The 25,876-nt window shown below is 53.4% G+C and overlaps 1 protein-coding gene across 4 annotated transcripts; it reads right to left on the bottom strand.

Annotated features, from left to right (window-relative positions):
• Nucleotides 1–1,852: 1,852 nt before the first annotated feature.
• Nucleotides 1,853–25,382, bottom strand: OVCA2 (OVCA2 serine hydrolase domain containing). Of its 4 annotated transcripts, none has more exons than XM_061563590.1 (8): nt 25,041–25,340; nt 23,043–23,065; nt 21,033–21,103; nt 19,939–20,022; nt 18,915–19,067; nt 5,200–5,265; nt 4,607–4,810; nt 1,853–1,965 (listed from the first exon to the last, which is right to left on the bottom strand). In XM_061563590.1, the coding sequence occupies exons 1-8, from the start codon at nt 25,323–25,325 to the stop codon at nt 1,877–1,879; spliced, it is 975 nt and encodes a 324-aa protein (XP_061419574.1). In that variant the 5' UTR covers nt 25,326–25,340; the 3' UTR covers nt 1,853–1,876. The 4 variants fall into 4 exon arrangements, with proteins under 4 accessions (XP_061419574.1, XP_061419573.1, XP_061419576.1 ...); XM_061563589.1 differs by lacking the exon at nt 1,853–1,965 and adding an exon at nt 1,972–4,414 and having other exon boundaries at nt 4,511–4,810; nt 25,041–25,382; XM_061563592.1 differs by lacking the exons at nt 1,853–1,965; nt 23,043–23,065; nt 25,041–25,340 and adding exons at nt 1,972–4,414; nt 22,740–23,034 and having other exon boundaries at nt 4,511–4,810.
• Between the last annotated feature and the right edge of the window lie 494 nt (nt 25,383–25,876).

Raw genomic sequence — 25,876 nt, forward strand, 5'->3', positions numbered from 1 at the left:
GGAGACAAAGGCGGCCGAGTGTGGTGCTGACCACCCGCCCTCTCATGTGCCCTGCCGGCCATCGTAGGTGCTCGCTAATGGCACTTTCCACAAGCGTCTGTTCAGGCTATGGGGGTTGCTGTTTTGGTGTGCGAGTGGCTGGTGTACGGCCCTAATGGATGAATTGCTAAAGGAAAATGGAAGGGTGCTGTGGACGCCAGAAACGATAACCAAAAGCAAGTTTTACCGAGGCACGAAACCTCGTGTGGGCATACGGGGTGTTTGTGGCAGATGGTACCATACACTCCACTTGTACCGTACTGGCGATCGTGCTGTCCGTGCAGAACATCCCGGGGAACTCTGCAGTAAACCTCGCTCGTGCGGAGAGCCACTTAAAAGGGATATATCTCAGCAGTGGTTCTTTGATGTCACCTTCCACGGGCCGTTCTCCTGACACAGGGCAATGCACTGCTCCACTGGAGTTCCGAATGTGCGGTTCGTAACGACATCAACTCGTAAGGCCGCGCGAACGCCGCCACACGATATCCGCTGCTCGCTCTCGTAGAGAGGGGATGACTCAGAGGCGCCGCCAGGAGGAGGAACCACAGACGGGGAGCGGGAAGGCAGCAGCAGCAGCCACGCGACGAGGAGCCGGCGCTACCAACAATCGCCCAAGCTCCCCAGTCCTCTATTAAATGAAGGTGTTATCGGCCAATTAGCGAGTGTTTATACACGTGGCAGGTAATTATCAGAGCACCCGGAGAAACCCCACGCGTGCACAGGGGACAACACTATCCCAAGCGGACGTCCTCGGGAAGGGAGTTTCACAACATGTGTGCGTGATCCACCAGCCCTCGCTGCCTCCACAGAGCTGGACTCCAGGCAAGGCAAGTGCTAATCGCACCTCCGATTAGCACGGTTGGCGACGTACGGTGACGTTCAACGTACACACACACGTACAGCCGCCCGGCTCCAGTGTGGCATAACGCCGTTCGGGCAACCGCAATAGACTTGGGGAATCTCGTTAAATTCCTATGAAATCCGCTAACAGTTTACACTCCGCGCTCCCGCTCTGCTTGGGCACCAACTGCTTCCGTGAAGCCGTTGAGGATCCGTCAGCTCAACACGTCGGCTTCCGCGACCAATTTCCATCCCGACTCATTGCCTGATGAAGCTGGTTGTTGTAAGCGACACATCACAGTACACGAATTGTAAATGTCGTGGGTTTACTGTCCAACACTGGTGTAACAAAGTCGTAACTGATTAGCACGTTTTGTTTACGGGACAAACCTTACTAATTGGTCGTGGTGGCGGGTTTTACGACACATTCATATTTATGCGATCTAACCCAAAAAAACCTGTAAGAGGATCCATCACCTCTCCAAAGATACCCTGCGTAGCCTTCAAAAGACTGCCAGGGCAAGTGTTGTTCGCGAGCGCCTATGAAGGGCGGCACAGCACATGAGGGGGTGGGTGACCAGCACCACGTTCGTGCCACCTTTGTCTCCCTGCTATTGTTTTACGCACCATGCCCAGGTACTCATTTAAGGCCGAGTTGACCTCGGGGAGGCCACATGAAAATATTAAAATATTTACCAATGTTATTGGTCGCGAACGGGAATCGAACTCGGGTCGCTGGGTTCGTAGCGGAGCACGCTAACCGCTACGCCGCCGCTCCCTACGCCTATCTCCCAACACACGGCATGCGTCGCTCCACACGGACAAATACGCAGGTCTCCATTGCGAGGGGAACAAGTCGCGGACGTTTATTAGGGCTGTGGAGGTGGACACTGGGAGAGAGTTTGACGCAGTCGCTCGCAGCAAGTGACCCACCCACGGGCCCCCCCACGGCCCCTCCCCTCCACCATGCCCCCCCCCCCCACGGCTCCTCCCCCGGTCACTGCTGCCCATTCTGGTCTCTTTGAAACCGCTCCAGAAACTCGAGGTAGATGGCCTTCTGGGGCGGGGACGCGGGGACGAAGTGGCCTGGGGACAGAGACGGGCAGAGTCCTTACTCAGCCGAGGAGGTCAGAGGGCACAGGTTCACGTCCTGGTGCGCAATCGGCTCATCTGAACCTCACCGCTACTATCATCGCCATCATCATGGTCATCAGCATCAATCACTGATCATAATCAGCCTTCAATCACTGTTTATCATCACCATCAATCACTGATCATAATCAGCCTTCAATCACTGTTTATCATCACCATCAATCACTGATCATCACCAATCACTGATCATAACCAATCACTGATCATCACCAATCACTGATCATCACCACCACCAATCACTTGTCATCACCATCGATCATCACTATCAATCACTGACCATCGTCTTCACCATCATCACCATCAATGATCACCGTCAATTCGCACCAGCCACTCCGTGCAGCAGAGTTGATGTGCACAAGGGGAGGGATCAGATTCAGGGTTTGGTAAGAGTGGTACGCAGTGAGGGCAAGTGGGTGGTGAGTGAAGGCGCGTCGTGAGTGTGTGAATGTGGGCAGTGGTGAGCGCGTCACTGCACACCTCCTGGCTGGGTGCACGTGGCTGAAGTGAGTGTGTAAGTCACCTCATTGCGTGAATAACGATGTGTGTTGACCGCCCAGATGTGTGAGTGGGGGTACATGTGTGTGTAGCGGTTAGCACGTTGTGCTTAGAACCCGGCGACACGAGTTCGATTCCCGCTCACGGCCAACACCAGTGACGATTATCTGAATCTAACATGGGCCTCTCCTAGGTCGACTCAGCCTCAAATGAGTACCTGGTGTGGTGTGAAAACATCACCACGTTCCAGCCTGCATAGGTTCACGCTAACAGCACTTGCCCCAACAGTCTGTTCAGGCTACACGCGGGATCTCTGTTGTTATTTGTTTGTGTGCCAGTGTGATTGTGAGTGGTCATCATTAAGGACCTTCATGATCGTGGTCAAAGCCGTTCCCTGTTCACCACGGGGTGTGACAGGGATGTCCTCTCGCCCCTACACTATTTAACATCTTCTCTTACCATGTGGTTCGATAAACTTTCCATCTGGTACAGATATAAATGGAAGGCTGATTGATGCCCAAGTGCAGTCATGTTTCGCGGATGACCTGATAATTGCTGCTCAATTACCAGAGGGGTTAGGGCCACTATTGCGGAACTTGGAGTGCGCTACTGAAAGGTGGGGACATACCATCAGCCCCACCAAAACTAAACACCTGCCTGGCTATTTTGTGTCATAGAATGCTCCACCCCATCCACTCCCCATGAGTGATGGGGCATTCGTGGAGAGAGTGGAGAAATGTTCGTACCTGGGCAGTGTGCCTATAACCAGCTTCAGTGTGGCAATGTAAGTCTCACTCGGTCGAGTGGCATGGGCTTTTTTCCTTATCAGCACCGACCGTATTACAGACCAATTCAGACCTTCTTGGTCACTCTGTGCCCTTATAAATCTTAACCTTCATCTACAAAGTCCCATCACAAGGGATAAACACAAAAATGTTAGTTTGCCCTTATTGAAACGGCTGTACGCCGTATGGACCTGAAAACTCAATTTCCCTGTACAAGAATACAGGTAAACAATATGGGTTGACAGCTATGCATAGTTGTGCCCTCCCTTTATGTTTGCGAAACATGGATCCCTTTAAAGGAACATCTGTGCCGTTTTGAAACATTCAGGCTGGCCTGCACCTATGATTCATCCTGGGTTTAACCGGACTGGATTGAGCTCACAGTCACATCAGTGAGCTCTTCCACCAGCCGAGGCTGCGTTGGCTGGGTCACGTCGCCCGCATGCCCAGCCACAACTTACCAAAGCAGGGGACTAAACGGGCACGACACGGGCCAGAGAAGAAATGGAGTAATGCGGTACAAAAGGATTTGGAGCTGTGTGGAGTTGCCAATGACCGTTACCAGCGGTGTCAAGATCGGCCTCTTTGGAGGAGGCTCTTGAAGGACGCTACTGTTGAGTTCGAGGCAGTCGCCGTCCAACAACAACGGAGGGCAGAGGAGCAACGCTCACAACAACGAACAAAGTGCTGGGCAGTAAGTTGGCACAATGGATGGAGAGCACAATTAGTGCATCTGCCACCCATCTCCATCAACCCACAGCACTTGGATCTGTTCCGTGACCTAAAAGCGAGCCTTCCTTCGACACTTCACGTGATCTCAAAGTGCACCTAGGCTGGCACAAGTGCTGTGCGCACATTACTGGTGAATGGCGGTTGTTGTTTACTTCCTGAGTGTAAGCGCATGTGATGAGTGTGAGTGTTGTGAGCGAGACAGCGAGCGAGCGCGGAACAAGTTTGCCCCCCAGCTAGATGAGCTCACTCGCGTGACTGTGAGCGAGTGTGGGGATGAGTGAGTGGGTGAGTGAACGAGTTGCGGGGATGAGTGAGCGGGTAAGTGAGCGAGTGAGTGAGTGAGCAAGTGGGTGAGCAGGTTAGCAAGCTACCTAATGGTTGGACGAGCTCGCTGGCATGCGAGTGGGTGGGCGAGTGAGCGAGCGAGCGGATGAGCAAGCGAGCGGGTGAGCGGGTTAGCAAGGTACCTCCTGGTTGGACGAGCTTGCTGGCGTGCGAGTGAATGGGTGGGTGAGTGAGCGAGCGAGCGGGTGAGCGGGTGAGCGGGTGAGCGAGCGGGGTACCCCCTGGATGGACGAGCTCGCTGGCGTGCGAGTATCCCTGCTGCAGCTCGGCGCTGCGCTGGTGGGCGATGACGCGGTCCGTGAGGCCGCGCACGTGCAGGCTGGGCGTGGGGACGGCGCCGCCAGCGTACGCGCCCCTGTGCTCCGTGGAGCTGCTCCGGAAGCCGGACACCAGCACCGCGAAGCCAAACGAGAAGCGCGCGTCTGGCACCATGCCGGGGGGGGAGGGAGGGGTAGTAGTGGTGGTGATGGTGGGGGTGATGGTATTTGTGGCGCTGGTGGTGATGGTAGTGGTGTTGGTAATGGTACTGATGGTGCTCGTGATGGTAGTGGTGGTGGTGATGGAAGTGGTGATGGTGGTGGTGCTGGTGGTATTGGTGGTGATGGTAGTGGTGGTGATGGTAGTGGTGTTGATGGTAGTTGTGGTAGTGGTAGTGATGGTAGTGGTGCTGATGGTAGTGGTGTTGATGGTAGTGCTGGTGATAGTGGTAGTGGAGGTGATGTAAGTGGTGATGTTAGTGGTGATGGTAGTGGTAGTGGTGGTAGTGGTATTGGTGCTGGTGGTGGTGACGGTAGCGGTGGTGATTGTTCACCATTATCCCTCTGCATGGCGAGGATGAGAGAAGCCATTGAGGCTCCTTGACTGAAGCCCAAAATTCCTGATGAGGAGGAGGAGGGGCGGGAGGGGGAGGAGGACGAAGAGGAGTCAGGACACACTCCAACTTCCACTACACTGGGACCGGTTACTGGTTACCGGTTAACAACCCTAAGGGAGACATCGATTGGGAGGTCCGGAGGCGAGCGACGGTGAACGAATGGACAGACACGCGTGCCAGTTAACTGTACGCAAAGGGCTGTGGGGGGTGCAGGGAGGGTGCAGCGGCCAGAGACGGAGGCCTGCAGGGCTGCACAATGGAAGAGGCACCCCGAGAGAAATGTGCAGAGTGCACGAGCGACACGGGTGGCGTGGAGGGAGAGGTGCCGAGAGTGTGGAGACGCCGAAGAGTCGCACAGAGCGACGTGCGGAGATGCGATGGGGCGCCCGGCGCACCACAAACCCAGCGACCCGAGTTTTACTCCCGGCCGTGGCGAACACTCGGTGGCGAGTGATATCTGAAGCGGCCCTGCTACCCCCCCACACCGTCACCATTTGCCAAACCGCATTGACCAGAGCGGTGAAGTATGGTCATACAACCCTGATGACCGACACGGCACGGGGAGATGCTTCATGCAGGTTTGTATTGACACACAGAGAGGGAGACGTGTGTCAATACAAAGATGTAGAGAGATGTACATGCAGCAAGATGCACAGAGAGATGGTGGTAGTGGTGGTGGTGGTGATGTGTGTAGAGGTGGCGTTGATGATAGAGGAGGTGGTGATGGTAGAAGAGGAGGTGATAGTACAAGAGGTGGTGATGGTAAAGGAGGTGGTGATGGTAGAGAAGGTGATGATGGTAAAGGAGGTGGTGATGGTAGAGGAGGTGATGATGGTAAAGGAGGTGGTGATGTTAGAGAAGGTGATGATGTTAAAGGAGGTGGTGATGGTAAAGGAGGTGGTGATGGTAAAGGAGGTGGTGATGGTAGAGAAGGTGATGATGGTAAAGGAGGTGGTAATGGTAGAGGAGGTGGTGATGGTAGAGGAGGTGATGATGGTACAAGAGGTGATGATGGTAGAGGAGGTGATGATGGTAGAAGAGGAGGTGATAGTACAAGAGGTGGTGATGGTAAAGGAGGTGGTGATGGTAGAGAAGGTGATGATGGTAAAGGAGGTGGTAATGGTAGAGGAGGTGATGATGGTAAAGGAGGTGGTGATGGTAGAGAAGGTGATGATGTTAAAGGAGGTGGTGATGGTAAAGGAGGTGGTGATGGTAAAGGAGGTGGTGATGGTAGAGAAGGTGATGATGGTAAAGGAGGTGGTAATGGTAGAGGAGGTGGTGATGGTAGAGGAGGTGATGATGGTACAAGAGGTGATGATGGTAGAGGAGGTGATGATGGTAAAGGAGGTGATGATGGTAAAGGAGGTGATGATGGTAAAGGAGGTGGTGATGGTAGAGGAGGTGGTGATGGCAGAGGAGGTGATGATGGTACAAGAGGTGATGATGGTAAAGGAGGTGATGATGTAGAGGAGGTGATGGTAGAGGAGGTGATGATGGTAGAGGAGGTGATGATGGTAGAGGAGGTGATGATGGTAGAGGAGGTGATGATGGTAGAGGAGGTGATGATGGTAGAGGAGGTGGTGATGGTAGAGGAGGTGGTGATGGTAGAGGAGGTGGTGATGGTAAAGGAGGTGGTGATGGTAAAGGAGGTGGTGATGGTAGAGGAGGTGGTGATGGTAGAGGAGGTGGTGATGGTAGAGAGGGTGTGATGGTAGAGGAGGTGATGATGGTAGAGGAGGTGATGATGGTACAAGAGGTGATGATGGTAGAGGAGGTGATGATGGTAAGGAGGTGATGATGGTAAAGGAGGTGGTGATGGTAGAGGAGGTGATGATGGTAGAGGAGGTGATGATGGTAAAGGAGGTGATGATGGTAGAGGAGGTGGTGATGGTAGAGGAGGTGATGATGGTAGAGGAGGTGGTGATGGTAGAGGAGGTGGTGATGGTAGAGGAGGTGATGATGGTAGAGGAGGTGGTGATGGTAGAGGAGGTGGTGATGGTAGAGGAGGTGGTGATGGTAGAGGAGGTGGTGATGGTAGAGGAGGTGGTGATGGTAAAGGAGGTGGTGATGGTAGAGGAGGTGGTGATGGTAGAGGAGGTGGTGATGGTAGAGGAGGTGATGATGGTAGAGGAGGTGATGATGGTAGAGGAGGTGGTGATGGTAGAGGAGGTGATGATGGTAGAGGAGGTGGTGATGGTAGAGGAGGTGATGATGGTAGAGGAGGTGGTGATAGTAGAGGAGGTGGTGATGGTAGAGGAGGTGATGATGGTAAAGGAGGTGGTGATGGTAGAGGAGGTGATGATGGTACAAGAGGTGGTGATGGTAGAGGAGGTGGTGATGGTAGAGGAAGTGGTGATGGTAGAGAAGGTGATGATGGTAGAGGAGGTGGTGATGGTAGAGGAGGTGGTGATGGTAGAGGAGGTGATGATGGTAGAGGAGGTGGTGATGGTAGAGGAGGTGATGATGGTAGAGGAGGTGGTGATGGTAGAGGAGGTGATGATGGTAGAGGAGGTGGTGATGGTAGAGGAGGTGATGATGGTAGAGGAGGTGGTGATGGTAGAGGAGGTGATGATGGTAGAGGAGGTGGTGATAGTAGAGGAGGTGGTGATGGTAGAGGAGGTGATGATGGTAAAGGAGGTGGTGATGGTAGAGGAGGTGATGATGGTACAAGAGGTGGTGATGGTAGAGGAGGTGATGATGGTAGAAGAAGAGGTGATAGTACAAGAGGTGGTGATGGTAAAGGAGGTGGTGATGGTAGAGAAGGTGATGATGGTAAAGGAGGTGGTAATGGTAGAGGAGGTGATGATGGTAAAGGAGGTGATGATGGTAAAGGAGGTGATGATGGTAGAGGAGGTGATGATGGTACAAGAGGTGATGATGGTAAAGGAGGTGGTGATGGTAGAGAAGGTGATGATGGTAGAGGAGGTGGTGATGGTAGAGGAGGTGGTGATGGTAAAGGAGGTGATGATGGTAGAGGAGGTGGTGATGGTAGAGGAGGTGGTGATGGTAGAGGAGGTGGTGATGGTAGAGGAGGTGGTGATGGTAGAGGAGGTGATGATGGTAGAGGAGGTGATGATGGTACAAGAGGTGATGATGGTAGAGGAGGTGGTGATGGTAGAGGAGGTGATGATGGTAGAGGAGGTGGTGATGGTAGAGGAGGTGGTGATGGTAGAGGAGGTGATGATGGTAGAGGAGGTGGTGATGGTAGAGAAGGTGATGATGGTAGAGGAGGTGGTGATGGTAGAGGAGGTGATGATGGTAGAGGAGGTGATGATGGTAGAGGAGGTGGTGATGGTAGAGGAGGTGATGATGGTAGAGGAGGTGGTGATGGTAGAGGAGGTGATGATGGTACAAGAGGTGGTGATGGTAGAGGAGGTGATGATGGTAGAAGAAGAGGTGATAGTACAAGAGGTGGTGATGGTAAAGGAGGTGGTGATGGTAGATAAGGTGATGATGGTAAAGGAGGTGGTAATGGTAGAGGAGGTGATGATGGTAAAGGAGGTGATGATGGTAAAGGAGGTGATGATGGTAGAGGAGGTGGTAATGGTAGAGAGGGTGATGATGGTAGAGGAGGTGATGATGGTACAAGAGGTGGTGATGGTAAAGGAGGTGGTGATGGTAGAGGAGGTGATGATGTTAGAGATGGTGGTGATGGTAGAGGAGGTGGTGATGGTAGAGGAGGTGATGATGGTAAAGGAGGTGGTGATGGTAGAGGAGGTGATGATGGTAGAGGAGGTGGTGATGGTAGAGGAGGTGGTGATGGTAGAGGAGGTGATGATGGTAGAGGAGGTGATGATGGTAGAGGAGGTGGTGATGGTAGAAGAGGAGGTGATAGTACAAGAGGTGGTGATGGTAAAGGAGGTGGTGATGGTAGAGAAGGTGATGATGGTAAAGGAGGTGGTAATGGTAGAGGAGGTGGTGATGGTAAAGGAGGTGATGATGGTAGAGGAGGTGATGATGGTAGAGGAGGTGATGATGGTAAAGGAGGTGATGATGGTAAAGGAGGTGGTGATGGTAAAGGAGGTGATGATGGTAAAGGAGGTGATGATGGTAGAGGAGGTGATGATGGTAAAGGAGGGTGGTGATGGTACAAGAGGTGATGATGGTAGAGGAGGTGATGATGGTAGAGGAGGTGGTGATGGTAAAGGAGGTGATGATGGTAAAGGAGGTGATGATGGTAGAGGAGGTGGTGATGGTAAAGGAGGTGATGATGGTAAAGGAGGTGATGATGGTAGAGGAGGTGATGATGGTAAAGGAGGTGGTGATGGTAGAGGAGGTGATGATGGTAGAGGAGGTGGTGGTGGTAGAGGAGGTGATGATGGTAGAGGAGGTGGTGATGGTAAAGGAGGTGATGATGGTAAAGGAGGTGATGATGGTAGAGGAGGTGATGATGGTAGAGGAGGTGGTGATGGTAGAAAAGGTGATGATGGTAGAGGAGGTGGTGATGGTAAAGGAGGTGATGATGGTAAAGGAGGTGGTGATGGTAGAGGAGGTGATGATGGTAGAGGAGGTGGTGATGGTAGAGGAGGTGATGATGGTAGAGGAGGTGATGATGGTAAAGGAGGTGATGATGGTAGAGGTGATGATGGTAGAGGAGGTGGTGATGGTAGAGGAGGTGATGATGGTAGAGGAGGTGGTGATGGTAGAGGAGGTGGTGATGGTAGAGGAGGTGATGCTGGTAAAGGAGGTGGTGATGGTAGAGGAGGTGATGATGGTACAAGAGGTGGTGATGGTAGAGGAGGTGATGATGGTAGAAGAAGAGGTGATAGTACAAGAGGTGGTGATGGTAAAGGAGGTGGTGATGGTAGAGAAGGTGATGATGGTAAAGGAGGTGGTAATGGTAGAGGAGGTGATGATGGTAAAGGAGGTGATGATGGTAAAGGAGGTGATGATGGTAGAGGAGGTGGTAATGGTAGAGAAGGTGATGATGGTAGAGGAGGTGATGATGGTACAAGAGGTGGTGATGGTAGGGAGGTGGTGATGGTAAAGGAGGTGGTGATGGTAGAGGAGGTGATGATGGTAAAGGAGGTGGTGATGGTAGAGGAGGTGATGATGGTAGAGGAGGTGGTGATGGTAGAGGAGGTGATGATGGTAAAGGAGGTGATGATGGTGAGGAGGTGGTGATGGTTAGAGGAGGTGATGGGTAGAGGAGGTGGTGATGTGGTAAGGAGGTGATGATGGTAAAGGAGGGTGATGGTAGAGGAGGTGATGATGGTAAAGGAGTGGTGGTGAGTAGAGGAGGTGATGATGGTAAAGGAGGAGGTGGTGATGTAGAGGAGGTGGTGTGATGGTAAAGGAGGTGGTGATGGTAGAAGAGGAGGTGATAGTACAAGAGGTGGTGATGTGATGGTAAAGGAGGTGGTGATGGTAGAGAAGGTGATGATGGTAGAGGAGGTGGTGATGGTAGAGGCGGTGTGATGGTAGAGGTAGAGGAGGTGATGATGGTAGAGGAGGTGATGATGGGTAGAGGAGGTGATGATGGTAAGGAGGTGATGATGGTAGAGGTGATGATGGTAGAGGAGGTGGTGATGGTAGAGGAGGTGATGATGGTAGAGGAGGTGGTGATGGTAGAGGAGGTGGTGATGGTAGAGGAGGTGATGCTGGTAAAGGAGGTGGTGATGGTAGAGGAGGTGATGATGGTACAAGAGGTGGTGATGGTAGAGGAGGTGATGATGGTAGAGGAGGTGGTGATGGTAGAGGAGGTGGTGATGGTAGAGGAGGTGATGATGGTAGAGGAGGTGATGATGGTAGAGGAGGTGGTGATGGTAGAAGAGGAGGTGATAGTACAAGAGGTGGTGATGGTAAAGGAGGTGGTGATGGTAGAGAAGGTGATGATGGTAAAGGAGGTGGTAATGGTAGAGGAGGTGGTGATGGTAAAGGAGGTGATGATGGTAGAGGAGGTGGTGATGGTAAAGGAGGTGATGATGGTAGAGGAGGTGGTGATGGTAAAGGAGGTGATGATGGTAAAGGAGGTGATGATGGTAGAGGAGGTGATGATGGTAAAGGAGGTGGTGATGGTAGAGGAGGTGATGATGGTAGAGGAGGTGGTGGTGGTAGAGGAGGTGATGATGGTAGAGGAGGTGGTGATGGTAAAGGAGGTGATGATGGTAAAGGAGGTGATGATGGTAGAGGAGGTGATGATGGTAGAGGAGGTGGTGATGGTAGAGGAGGTGATGATGGTAGAGGAGGTGGTGATGGTAAAGGAGGTGATGATGGTAAAGGAGGTGGTGATGGTAGAGGAGGTGATGATGGTAGAGGAGGTGGTGATGGTAGAGGAGGTGATGATGGTAGAGGAGGTGATGATGGTAAAGGAGGTGATGATGGTAGAGGTGATGATGGTAGAGGAGGTGGTGATGGTAGAGGAGGTGATGATGGTAGAGGAGGTGGTGATGGTAGAGGAGGTGGTGATGGTAGAGGAGGTGATGCTGGTAAAGGAGGTGGTGATGGTAGAGGAGGTGATGATGGTACAAGAGGTGGTGATGGTAGAGGAGGTGATGATGGTAGAAGAAGAGGTGATAGTACAAGAGGTGGTGATGGTAAAGGAGGTGGTGATGGTAGAGAAGGTGATGATGGTAAAGGAGGTGGTAATGGTAGAGGAGGTGATGATGGTAAAGGAGGTGATGATGGTAAAGGAGGTGATGATGGTAGAGGAGGTGGTAATGGTAGAGAAGGTGATGATGGTAGAGGAGGTGATGATGGTACAAGAGGTGGTGATGGTAGAGGAGGTGGTGATGGTAAAGGAGGTGGTGATGGTAGAGGAGGTGATGATGGTAAAGGAGGTGGTGATGGTAGAGGAGGTGATGATGGTAGAGGAGGTGGTGATGGTAGAGGAGGTGATGATGGTAAAGGAGGTGATGATGGTAGAGGAGGTGGTGATGGTAGAGGAGGTGATGATGGTAGAGGAGGTGGTGATGGTAAAGGAGGTGATGATGGTAAAGGAGGTGATGATGGTAGAGGAGGTGATGATGGTAAAGGAGGTGGTGATCGTAGAGGAGGTGATGATGGTAGAGGAGGTGGTGATGGTAGAGGAGGTGGTGATGGTAAAGGAGGTGGTGATGGTAGAGGTGATGATGGTAGAGGAGGTGGTGATGGTAGAGGAGGTGATGATGGTAAAGGAGGTGATGATGGTAGAGGAGGTGGTGATGGTAGAGGAGGTGATGATGGTAGAAGAGGTGGTGATGGTAGAGGAGGTGATGATGGTAGAGGAGGTGGTGATGGTAGAGGAGGTGGTGATGGTAGAGGAGGTGATGATGGTAAAGGAGGTGATGATGGTAGAGGAGGTGGTGATGGTAGAGGAGGTGGTGGTGGTAGAGGAGGTGATGATGGTAGAGGAGGTGATGATGGTAAAGGAGGTGATGATGGTAAAGGAGGTCATGATGGTAGAGGAGGTGGTGATGGTAGAGGAGGTGATGATGGTACAAGAGGTGATGATGGTAAAGGAGGTGGTGATGGTAGAGGAGGTGGTGATGGTAGAGGAGGTGGTGATGGTAGAGGAGGTGGTGATGGTAGAGGAGGTGATGATGGTAAAGGAGGTGATGATGGTAAAGGAGGTGATGATGGTAGAGGAGGTGGTGATGGTAGAGGAGGTGGTGATGGTAGAGGAGGTGATGATGGTACAAGAGGTGATGATGGTAAAAGAGGTGGTGATGGTAGAGGAGGTGGTGATGGTAGAGGAGGTGGTGATGGTAGAGGAGGTGGTGATGGTAGAGGAGGTGGTGATGGTAGAGGAGGTGATGATGGTAAAGGAGGTGGTGATGGTAGAGGAAGTGGTGATGGTAGAGGAGGTGATGATGGTAGAGGAGGTGGTGATGGTAGAGGAGGTGGTGATGGTAAAGGAGGTGATGATGGTAGAGGAGGTGGTGATGGTAGAGGAGGTGGTGATGGTAGAGGAGGTGATGATGGTAGAGGAGGTGGTGATGGTAGAGGAGGTGGTGATGGTAGAGGAGGTGGTGATGGTAGAGGAGGTGGTGATGGTAGAGGAGGTGGTGATGGTAGAGGAGGTGGTGATGGTAGAGGAGGTGGTGATGGTAGAGGAGGTGATGATGGTACAAGAGGTGATGATGGTAAAGGAGGTGATGATGGTAGAGGAGGTGGTGATGGTAGAGGAGGTGGTGATGGTAGAGGAGGTGATGATGGTAAAGGAGGTGATGATGGTAGAGGAGGTGGTGATGGTAGAGGAAGTGGTGATGGTAAAGGAGGTGATGATGGTAGAGGAGGTGGTGATGGTAGAGGAAGTGGTGATGGTAGAGGAGGTGGTGATGGTAGAGGAGGTGGTGATGGTAGAGGAGGTGGTGATGGTAGAGGAGGTGATGATGGTAGAGGAGGTGATGATGGTACAAGAGGTGATGATGGTAAAGGAGGTGATGATGGTAGAGGAGGTGGTGATGGTAGCGGAAGTGGTGATGGTAGAGGAGGTGGTGATGGTAGAGGAGGTGGTGATGGTAAAGGAGGTGATGATGGTACAAGAGGTGATGATGGTAAAGGAGGTGGTGATGGTAGAGGAGGTGATGATGGTAGAGGAGATGATGATGGTAGAGGAGGTGATGATGGTACAAGAGGTGATGATGGTAAAGGAGGTGGTGATGGTAGAGGAGGTGGTGATGGTAGAGGAAGTGGTGATGGTAGAGGAGGTGATGATGGTAGAGGAGGTGGTGATGGTAGAGGAGGTGGTGATGGTAGAGGAGGTGATGATGGTAAAGGAGGTGGTGATGGTAGAGGAGGTGATGATGGTAAAGGAGGTGGTGATGGTAGAGGAGGTGGTGATGGTAGAGGAGGTGATGATGGTACAAGAGGTGGTGATGGTAGAGGAGGTGATGATGGTAGAAGAAGAGGTGATAGTACAAGAGGTGGTGATGGTAAAGGAGGTGGTGATGGTAGAGAAGGTGATGATGGTAAAGGAGGTGGTAATGGTAGAGGAGGTGATGATGGTAAAGGAGGTGATGATGGTAAAGGAGGTGATGATGGTAGAGGAGGTGGTAATGGTAGAGAAGGTGATGATGGTAGAGGAGGTGATGATGGTACAAGAGGTGGTGATGGTAGAGGAGGTGGTGATGGTAAAGGAGGTGGTGATGGTAGAGGAGGTGATGATGGTAAAGGAGGTGGTGATGGTAGAGGAGGTGATGATGGTAGAGGAGGTGGTGATGGTAGAGGAGGTGATGATGGTAAAGGAGGTGATGATGGTAGAGGAGGTGGTGATGGTAAAGGAGGTGATGATGGTAAAGGAGGTGATGATGGTAGAGGAGGTGATGATGGTAAAGGAGGTGGTGATCGTAGAGGAGGTGATGATGGTAGAGGAGGTGGTGATGGTAGAGGAGGTGGTGATGGTAAAGGAGGTGGTGATGATAGAGGTGATGATGGTAGAGGAGGTGGTGATGGTCGAGGAGGTGATGATGGTAAAGGAGGTGATGATGGTAGAGGAGGTGGTGATGGTAGAGGAGGTGATGATGGTAGAGGAGGTGATGATGGTAGAGGAGGTGATGATGGTACAAGAGGTGATGATGGTAGAGGAGGTGATGATGGTAGAAGAGGTGGTGATGGTAGAGGAGGTGATGATGGTAGAGGAGGTGATGATGGTAGAAGAGGTGGTGATGGTAGAGGAGGTGATGATGGTAGAGGAGGTGATGATGGTAGAGGAGGTGATGATGGTAAAGGAGGTGATGATGGTAGAGGAGGTGGTGATGGTAGAGGAGGTGATGATGGTAGAGGAGGTGGTGATGGTAAAGGAGGTGATGATGGTAAAGGAGGTGATGATGGTAGAGGAGGTGATGATGGTAAAGGAGGTGGTGATCGTAGAGGAGGTGATGATGGTAGAGGAGGTGGTGATGGTAGAGGAGGTGGTGATGGTAAAGGAGGTGGTGATGGTAGAGGTGATGATGGTAAAGGAGGTGATGATGGTAGAGGAGGTGGTGATGGTAGAGGAGGTGATGATGGTAGAGGAGGTGGTGATGGTAGAGGAGGTGGTGATGGTAGAGGAGGTGATGATGGTAAAGGAGGTGATGATGGTAGAGGAGGTGGTGATGGTAGAGGAGGTGGTGGTGGTAGAGGAGGTGATGATGGTAGAGGAGGTGATGATGGTAAAGGAGGTGATGATGGTAAAGGAGGTCATGATGGTAGAGAAGGTGGTGATGGTAGAGGAGGTGGTGATGGTAGAGGAGGTGATGATGGTACAAGAGGTGATGATGGTAAAGGAGGTGGTGATGGTAGAGGAGGTGGTGATGGTAGAGGAGGTGGTGATGGTAGAGGAGGTGGTGATGGTAGAGGAGGTGATGATGGTAAAGGAGGTGATGATGGTAAAGGAGGTGATGATGGTAGAGGAGGTGGTGATGGTAGAGGAGGTGGTGATGGTAGAGGAGGTGATGATGGTACAAGAGGTGATGATGGTAAAGGAGGTGGTGATGGTAGAGGAGGTGGTGATGGTAGAGGAGGTGGTGATGGTAGAGGAGGTGGTGATGGTAGAGGAGGTGGTGATGGTAGAGGAGGTGGTGATGGTAGAGGAGGTGATGATGGTAAAGGAGGTGGTGATGGTAGAGGAAGTGGTGATGGTAGAGGAGGTGATGATGGTAGAGGAGGTGGTGATGGTAGAGGAGGTGGTGATGGTAAAGGAGGTGATGATGGTAGAGGAGGTGGTGATGGTAGAGGAGGTGGTGATGGTAGAGGAGGTGATGATGGTAGAGGAGGTGGTGATGGTAGAGGAGGTGGTGATGGTAGAGGAGGTGGTGATGGTAGAGGAGGTGGTGATGGTAGAGGAGGTGGTGATGGTAGAGGAGGTGGTGATGGTAGAGGAGGTGGTGATGGTAGAGGAGGTGATGATGGTACAAGAGGTGATGATGGTAAAGGAGGTGATGATGGTAGAGGAGGTGGTGATGGTAGAGGAGGTGGTGATGGTAGAGGAGGTGATGATGGTAAAGGAGGTGATGATGGTAGAGGAGGTGGTGATGGTAGAGGAAGTGGTGATGGTAAAGGAGGTGATGATGGTAGAGGAGGTGGTGATGGTAGAGGAAGTGGTGATGGTAGAGGAGGTGGTGATGGTAGAGGAGGTGGTGATGGTAGAGGAGGTGGTGATGGTAGAGGAGGTGATGATGGTAGAGGAGGTGATGATGGTACAAGAGGTGATGATGGTAAGGAGGTGATGATGGTAGAGGAGGTGGTGATGGTAGCGGAAGTGGTGATGGTAGAGGAGGTGGTGATGGTAGAGGAGGTGGTGATGGTAAAGGAGGTGATGATGGTACAAGAGGTGATGATGGTAAAGGAGGTGGTGATGGTAGAGGAGGTGATGATGGTAGAGGAGATGATGATGGTAGAGGAGGTGATGATGGTACAAGAGGTGATGATGGTAAAGGAGGTGGTGATGGTAGAGGAGGTGGTGATGGTAGAGGAAGTGGTGATGGTAGAGGAGGTGATGATGGTAGAGGAGGTGGTGATGGTAGAGGAGGTGGTGATGGTAGAGGAGGTGATGATGGTAAAGGAGGTGGTGATGGTAGAGGAGGTGATGATGGTAAAGGAGGTGGTGATGGTAGAGGAGGTGGTGATGGTAGAGGAGGTGGTGATGGTAGAGGAGGTGATGATGGTAAAGGAGGTGGTGATGGTAGAGGAGGTGATGATGGTAAAGGAGGTGGTGATGGTAGAGGAGGTGGTGATGGTAGAGGAGGTGGTGATGGTAGAGCAGGTGATGATGGTAAAGGAGGTGGTGATGGTAGAGGAGGTGATGATGGTAGAGGAGGTGGTGATGGTAGAGGAGGTGATGATGGTAAAGGAGGTGGTGATGGTAGAGGAGGTGATGATGGTAAAGGAGGTGGTGATGGTAGAGGAGGTGGTGATGGTAGAGGAGGTGGTGATGGTAGAGGAGGTGATGATGGTAGAGGAGGTGGTGATGGTAGAGGAGGTGATGATGGTAAAGGAGGTGGTGATGGTAGAGGAAGTGGTGATGGTAGAGGAGGTGATGATGGTAGAGGAGGTGGTGATGGTAGAGGAGGTGGTGATGGTAGAGGAGGTGATGATGGTAAAGGAGGTGGTGATGGTAGAGGAGGTGATGATGGTAAAGGAGGTGGTGATGGTAGAGGAGGTGGTGATGGTAGAGGAGGTGGTGATGGTAGAGGAGGTGATGATGGTAAAGGAGGTGGTGATGGTAGAGGAGGTGATGATGGTAAAGGAGGTGGTGATGGTAGAGGAGGTGATGATGGTAAAGGAGGTGATGATGGTAGAGGAGGTGATGATGGTAGAGGAGGTGGTGATGGTAGAGGAGGTGGTGATGGTAGAGGAGGTGGTGATGGTAGAGGAGGTCGTGATGGTAGAGGAGGTGATGATGGTAAAGGAGGTGGTGATGGTAGAGGAGGTGATGATGGTAAAGGAGGTGATAATGGTCGAGGAGGTGGTTATGGTAGAGGAAGTGGTGATGGTAGAGGAGGTGGTGATGGTAGAGGAGGTGATGATGGTAGAGGAGGTGATGATGGTAGAGGAGGTGATGATGGTACAAGAGGTGATGATGGTAAAGGAGGTGGTGATGGTAAAGGAGGTGGTGATGGTAGAGGAAGTGGTGATGGTAGAGGAGGTGATGATGGTAGAGGAGGTGGTGATGGTAGAGGAGGTGGTGATGGTAGAGGAGGTGGTGATGGTAGAGGAGGTGATGATGGTAGAGGAGGTGGTGATGGTAGAGGAGGTGATGATGGTAAAGGAGGTGGTGATGGTAGAGGAGGTGATGATGGTAAAGGAGGTGGTGATGGTAGAGGAGGTGGTGATGGTAGAGGAGGTGGTGATGGTAGAGGAGGTGATGATGGTAAAGGAGGTGATGATGGTAGAGGAGGTGATGATGGTAGAGGAGGTGGTGATGGTAGAGGAGGTGGTGATGGTAGAGGAGGTGATGATGGTAGAGGAGGTGGTGATGGTAGAGGAGGTGATGATGGTAAAGGAGGTAGTGATGGTAGAGGAGGTGATGATGGTAAAGGAGGTGGTGATGGTAGAGGAGGTGGTGATGGTAGAGGAGGTGGTGATGGTAGAGGAGGTGATGATGGTAAAGGAGGTGATGATGGTAGAGGAGGTGGTGATGGTAGAGGAGGTGGTGATGGTAGAGGAGGTGGTGATGGTAGAGGAGGTCGTGATGGTAGAGGAGGTGATGATGGTAAAGGAGGTGGTGATGGTAGAGGAGGTGATGATGGTAAAGGAGGTGGTGATGGTAGAGGAGGTGATGATGGTAGAGGAGGTGATAATGGTCGAGGAGGTGGTGATGGTAGAGGAAGTGGTGATGGTAGAGGAGGTGGTGATGGTAGAGGAGGTGGTGATGGTAGAGGAGGTGGTGATGGTAGAGGAGGTGATGATGGTAAAGGAGGTGGTGATGGTAAAGGAGGTGGTGATGGTAAAGGAGGTGGTGATGGTAGAGGTGGTGATGGTAGAGGAGGTGGTGATGGTAAAGGAGGTGGTGATGGTAGAGGAGGTGGTGATGGTAGAGGAGGTGGTGATTGTAGAGGAGGTGGTGATGGTAGAGGAGGTGGTGATGGTAGAGGAGGTGGTGATGGTAGAGGAGGTGGTGATGGTAGAGGAGGTGGTGATGGTAGAGGAGGTGGTGATGGAAAAGGAGGTGGTGACGGTAGAGGAGGTGATGATGGTAGAGGAGGTGGTGATGGTAGAGGAGGTGGTGGTGGCGGCGTCGTGGTGCTCACCGTGGAAGGGCCCCAGCTCGGTGAGGGTGCGTGCGATCGCGAGCACCGAATCGTCGAAGCCGACGCTCAACGCGGAGGCCGCTGTGGAGTCGAAGAGGCGCTCGCCCGGCGCGGCCCGGGCTGGGTCCACGGTGAACCACCAGGCCCGCTGGTCTGCACCGCACCACATACCGCATCACACCCCACCGCATGACACCACACCGCACCACGCATCGAACCACACATCGCAAAATGCAGCAAACCACGCATCGCACCGAACCACAGAACGCAACACAAATCACATCGCTCCACACATCACATCGCACCACACACCATATCGCACCACACACCGCATCACACCACACCACGCACCGCACTGAACCACACACCACATCACACCACACCGCATCACACCGCACCACACATCACAAAATGCACCAAACCACGCACCGCACCGAACCACACACCACAACACACATCACATCGCTACACACATCACATCGCTCCACATACAATAACGCACCACACACCGCACCACACACCGCACCACACACCGCACCACACCACACACTGCACCGCCCCCTCACACCGCACCACACACCGCATCGCTCCACGCCGTGCACACCACACACCCCACCGGACACACCGCGCACATAACAGCCGCCATTCGCCACTAAGTGGCAGAGACGTCACCATGACGCTTGTGCCAGGCTAGGTGCACCTTGAGGCCACGTGATTTGTCGAATGCTCACTGCTGACAGCAAGTCACGAGACAGACCGAGGTGCCATGGGTTGATTGGCAGATGCACCACCTGTGCCCCCTACTGTGCCAACTTTGTTTTAACTGTCCCTTGACCGTGTGTGCGTACTGCTTGTGTGTGCCGTGTGTGTGTACCGTGTGTGTGTACCATGTGTGTGTACTGCGTGCATGTACCGTGTGTGTGTACTGCTCCTGTGTGCCTTGTGTGTGTGTACCATGTGTGTATACTGCGTGTAGGTACCGTGTGTGCCTTGTGTGCGCGTGAGGGCTGGGCGCGTTCCTCACCGTCTGTGTGAGTGTCTCCGTCTCCACCCGCCGCCTCCTCCTCCTCCCTCTGGGCTGGGATCACGTTTGGAGCTGAAATGTAAACTGCAGTACACACAGACACACAAGACAAAGATCCCCCTTTAGCCTTAACAGACAAATGGGGCAAGTGCTGCGAGCGATCACCTTTGAAGGCTGGAACGGCACGCGCAGGGAGCGGGTGGCCAGCGCTACGCTCCATCGTCTTCGTCTCCCCAGTGGCGATGTTTGCACACCGCACCAGGGACTCATTCGAGGCTGAGTTGACCGAAGGGAGGCCCAGGACCGGTTCAGATAATCGTCACTGGTGTTGGTCGTGAGAAGGATTCGAACTCAGGTCGCCATGTTCGTGGCGCAGCGCGCTGCTAACTGCTACACTCCCGCTCCCACTAAATTCATTCGCCGTGGCTCCTGTGCCCGGCTAGATGCACCACCCGCGTTGCACAGCACGGGAAGGGGAGTAGAGTGCAGGGGGGGGAGGGTGAGGGATGGGAGAAGGGAAAGGGGACAGTAGAGGGATGGGAGCAGAAGAGAACGCGTGGGGAGTGAGAGGGCAGGGGCAGGAAGAGGAGCGGAGGGGTGCCCGAGAGACGGGGAGAGGGAGGAGGAGGCTACACGAGGGCTTCGACGCTGCTGCTGCTGCTGGAGGAGGAGTGGCATCTGTTTTCACAGTGGGCGGGGAGAGGGGGAGAGGTTCAGAGTGGGGTGCTCCACAGGAGTCAATCTGTGTGTAGTCCGAATTACAGAAAGGGCGATTATCGCTATGTAGATTGCAATTGAGTAATTTTCGATGCAATTTGTCAAATCTGGAAATAATTCAGACCCTGACGCTGGCCACACAATGGCCTACTCTTGCGAACGACGTCACGTGATTTTTTGACGTCTGCCGTAAAGCAGATGGCGCGTGGTATCATCGCTGTTATTACGCGCACCGCTGTAATAACCAGGGCAGCCGCTCGATTCTAAACCATGAACCCACGCGGCCAGCGCGCTGCATGGTGACAGCGGTAGCGGCAGTGGCAGGCACTACCGCCGGCGGAGTCCGCGGTGCCGCCCTGTGCCGCTGGTACCCTCACCCAGCTCTGCGTGCTTCTTCAGGATCTTGCGCAGGGAGCCCGTGCGGTCCCGGAAGGTCTTGCCATTCTGCCTGCTCGCAGACACGGATTGGCGCGTCACCGGAAACACCACGACCACCGCGACTGGCACGAACCACCTGCCGGGAGCGCCGCTCCGAAAGCACGCGGCTCCCCTTTGCCACAAACACCTGCCGCCTGCGGGGGGGGATCGGCGCCTTCGCCGATAATCGCTCTCAGGCGTGAGCCCAGTGGGTTTTTTACAGCACGTCCATCCGCGGAGATATACGGGACGGGATGGGATCACGCACAGGTGCTGGATGGATCGTCCCATCCAGCACCTCGCCTGGTACACAGAAGGTCGTGGGTTCCATCCCGACCCAGACGCCTGTCAATTTGGAGTTTGTGTGTTCTCCCCATGGTCACGTGGATTTTTCCCTCCACATTTAGAATCTACATCATGCGTTTCCTATAAATTTCCACATGATATGCAGAACCAAACTTAATGCAATTGTTATTTTTGTGCATTCTTTGGTGACGGGCCGAGGGAGACCATCAACTCGCCACATTTGAGCACCTGGGTTCATCACGGGTGGCTGCCTGGACTCAGATCCAGGATCTCGGCGGTGCCAACTCGGCACCGACTGGTTCGTTGGCTTCCCCCGTCACTCTCCAGAAGGGGGCGAATCACCAAAGTCGATCAACAGGCTAAGGTAGCGTCGCCGGGAATGACCTGCGGAGAGCCGAAGGCGCAAGGGCAGCGCCTGGCGAACTCCAGTGGTGATAACAGCCGTCTCGCCGGGCACGCAAGAGACCCAGACTGAGCTGGGACTGAGCTTAATGGGTGCCATTCAACGGCCAGATCACGTTGCTAGATGGGACCGTGCAGGGAGGCGCAACGACCTATTTGTAACGGTGGCTGTGCAAGATAAGACTGTGGGTCCGCCCAAACTCCTTTCTCCCGACTCACTTTACTGAAATAGCTACGGATGTTTTTAACCCTGTATATATAATGTTAGGCGAAAGCTATATATATTATTTTAGTTGTACCGTGTATTGGGTTTCGTGGAAGACAGTCTTACAGTGACAGTATTAATAAAAATATTTAAAGGTACAACTCACAATTAAGTTATCGTGCGTCTTGCTTTCATGCGCTTGTCAGTTAAAAAAGCCTGGTGGTGTTCAGTAAGAATCACCAGCAGTAGTGCTACTAGATTGTACGCTGTATTTTTTTCGAAAGTTTTTTTATTTGTAACAATGTTTTTTGGCATTCATGGTTGTTGGAATTTTTAAAATAATTATTCTTATACTCTTTCATTATCTGTTACTTTGGGGCCCCCTTGTGGCCGACTGGGCCCCTCTGCGTCGCATGACGCTGCCTCGTACCCACCCCCCCCCGCCATAGTTGCGCCCCTGGGTCCATGAAAAAACCACCCCGTGGGTCGTGATCGAGAATACTGCTGCTCTCCGTAACGACCGTGCAGCCGGTGACTGGAACGAGCTCCCCGTAGCACAACGGGGGATGTTGCGACCAACGGCGGTACATTTACAACAAGACCGCGTGACCCGTGATACCGTTTGACCCGTGGTACCGTTTACTCGTTTCCTTGCGACACGCGGTTACCGTGTCCACTCTCGTTCACCACCGGACAACGCTTCCGTGACCCGGCACGGCAGGGCCAGGCCAGCGGTGGCCGTGCCGAGCGATACCTCGCCAAGCAGGACATCCGCGTTCGGCCTCCAGCGGCGCATTCCGGGATTCGCCGATCCTGAGCGGCGCTGGCTCAGTGTCTCTGACCCGGCCGTTATGGGCGACGCCGGTAAAACCGCAATAGTTCGGCACCTCACGCAGAAGCGCCGGCTCCGTGTCTCCAATGCTAGGCCATTATGAGCACCACTGGGAGGGCTGCCAGGCCCAAGGGTTGGATCTGAGGGCCTTAAGCTGCGTTCTCTCTCCATGTTTCCGGCCGGAGCGTCGCGAGCCACGCGGCGCTGCTGCCCAGAACCCCTCACCTGTATCCATGCAGGCACAGAATCTGAAAGGAAGCAAACGCACAGACAACGCCGTCACCAACCACGTGAGCGCAGGCGGCATTTGCACGCAACGGCCCCCTGTCAATCCACCGCTGGATGATGGCCTCCCCCACGCTGTTACGGGGGGGGGGGGGGCGAGGTATTTGACCATACTTCACCCGCGAGAATTGCCAACTCTTGACTGAAGCTATTCCACAAAATTCTGATGTCATGTCATTTTAATTGTTCTGGAAGCACGTCCTGTTTACACGACACGCTATGTCATTACGCTGCAATGGGAAAGGAAAACGCAATGAGATGACGCCGTTTTGTTCGAGCAATGAACTTCCGTATGAATTGTGTGCGTTCATTATATTCATTGATCTCGTTAAATATCCTACCATTGAAATCTCCCCGATCACTTTCAATCGTCACTGAGAGATTGATGCCAAATTCCGGTTGAGACTCCCAGCCACTCTGGGAAGGTTGGCATCCCTATCCACGCAGGCCTGTCAGCGTGGGTTGGTGAACGTGAGCAACATAGTACAGTACAATGGATGTCTCTGCTGCCCACAACGTAGCCCTGCAGCAGCAGCCAAAACACGTGGTTCATGCGTGATGCTTGCCACCTCATGGCAAGGGTTGTTCCATTGAGGTGGAACTGTTCCCTGCCATAGGAATGTGGAATTCCCCCTGCTGGGTGGGAACACACCACAGATACATTTAGCTCGCGGTGCGTCAGCACGGCCAGCTGCGGTTCATGGCTGTTACCATCGCTTTCGTCTTCGGAGGGGATTCCTAATGGGCTGCAGGAGCAATGAGGGGGTGGATGCGTGAGGGGGCTGGAAGCACCCCCCCGGGTTGGGTTCACGCAAGGCCAGCGGCAGCCGCCACTGCATGCGAATAAGATCAGTATTTATATTGGGGAAATCCGATGAGCTATGAAGCTCTTTTTCACACATCTCCAGTCGGGGCAGGTAAGAACGTTGCAACAACAAACGGTACAGAAACACGACGGTAGTGCTCAGTGCAAGAAAGGTAAACAAGTACGACACTAAACCATCGCCATTCTACCAGGTGAAGCCCACTGGAGTATCACAACGCGACCTGGCCACAAATTGTAGCTGAACAAAGTGGCTTCTCATTTGGGCATTGACAGCAGACAATAATCTAAACAGTCTGAAGGCATGTTCGCGCCTGCAACACAGAGACCCCCTCAATAGCACTGCTGTGTGGCCTTAACGTGATTATCATTATAGACGACGTTTCGGGCAATGGTCCTACTTAATATCAATTCTCCACGCACTCTTCTACAGCCCTGCGTCAATCCACTGCTGGATGAAGGGCCTCCACACCACGCCGTGTTGGTCACGGCGGGGTGTCGTTTGACCATACTTCACCACGCCGGTGAGTGCGCTTTGGTGAAGGCGTTCGGCATCGACGCGGGGTGCAATCGGAGTCGAGTCGAGCCACGGCGCGGACTGCACTGCCCTCTGCTGACCCCACCGTGCCGACACACCTCGCCGCGTGCAGGCGGTGCTGGGCCTGGACGCTCACGACCACCGTCGAGCCCCTGGCCGACCCTCGCTCGCGATCTGACCCAGGTCGCGACCCCCATTCCGCCGGGCCCAGGGCGAACCCAGGGCCGCAGGTTTCAGGGGTTCCACAACCCAGGTGGCGAAGGGACCTGGACACCGTGGCAGGAGCCGTTGGACCCACGTTATTGGCCCGACGTGTTTATGATTACTGGGTAGGATGCTGGCCCCGGGATCAGAAGGGGCCCAGGGCCAGAGCAGGAATCGAGGCCTCGGGCCCTGAGGCCTCGGGGCCCACGCGGGACCCTGGGGCCCAGAGGCCACTGGAGTTGGGTCGCCTCCAGCGGGCCCGGGACTCGGTTCGCTCGGGGACCCCCGAGACTCGGGGATGAGGGAGCCCCAGGGCCCCAGGGCCCCGGGGCCCCCCGGGGGTTCGGGGAGTCGGCACCGCGGGTGTCCTCACCCGCAGCAGAGGAGGAGACGCGGCGCGCTCGGCGGCCATGGCGAGGAGGGCGCCACCTGGCGGGGAGGGCGCAGACAGCACCGCACTGTACACACACTGCACACACACACTGTACACAGTGCACACGCACTGTACACACTGTACACCCGCACTGTACACACACTGTACACACACACTGTACACACAGTACACACACACAGTACACACAGATAGAGTACACACACAGTACACGCACAGAGTACACACAGATAGAGTACACACACCGTACACACAGTACACACACATTATACACACAGTACACACAGATAGAGTACACACACAATACACACAGTACACACACATTATACACACAGTACACACACAGTACACACAGATAGAGTACACACACAGTACACGCACAGAGTACACACAGATAGAGTACACACACAATACACACAGTACACACACAGTACACACACATTATACACACAGTACACACACACAATACACACAGTACACACACAGTACACACACATTATACACACAGTACACACACACAGTACACACGGACTGTACGGAGCCCCCCCCGCGGCGAGAGGAGACGGAGTGGGGGGCTCCAGGTAGCCGCGGCCACGAGAGGGCGCTGTGGTGCAGATAACAACAGCGTGACACACTGTGTGTGTGACACTCTGTGACACAGCGTGACACACAGTGACACAGCGTGACACACAGTGACACAGTGTGACACTCTGTGACAGCGTGACACACAGTGACACGGCGTGACACGGTGTGACACAGTACACAGTGTGACACAGCGTGACACAGCGTGACAGCGTGACAGCGAGACAGTGTGACAC

The sequence above is a fragment of the Lethenteron reissneri genome, chromosome 31 (assembly GCF_015708825.2).
Source record: "Lethenteron reissneri isolate LAM-NWPU_2019-01 chromosome 31, ASM1570882v1, whole genome shotgun sequence".
Classification (NCBI taxonomy): domain Eukaryota; kingdom Metazoa; phylum Chordata; class Hyperoartia; order Petromyzontiformes; family Petromyzontidae; genus Lethenteron; species Lethenteron reissneri.

What these genes read in the sequence shown, in the direction of transcription:
- OVCA2 (XM_061563589.1), bottom strand. Translation starts at nt 25,382, where the DNA reads ATGTGTGTGTACTGTGTGTATTGTGTGTGTACTCTATCTGTGTGTACT. An exon ending in GAAGAAGCACGCAGAGCTGG is followed by an intron (nt 20,023 to 21,032) that starts GTGAGGGTACCA and finishes TGTGTACTGCAG; the next exon opens with TTTACATTTCAGCTCCAAAC. An exon ending in CGGAGACACTCACACAGACG is followed by an intron (nt 19,068 to 19,938) that starts GTGAGGAACGCG and finishes GGTGCGGTGCAG; the next exon opens with ACCAGCGGGCCTGGTGGTTC.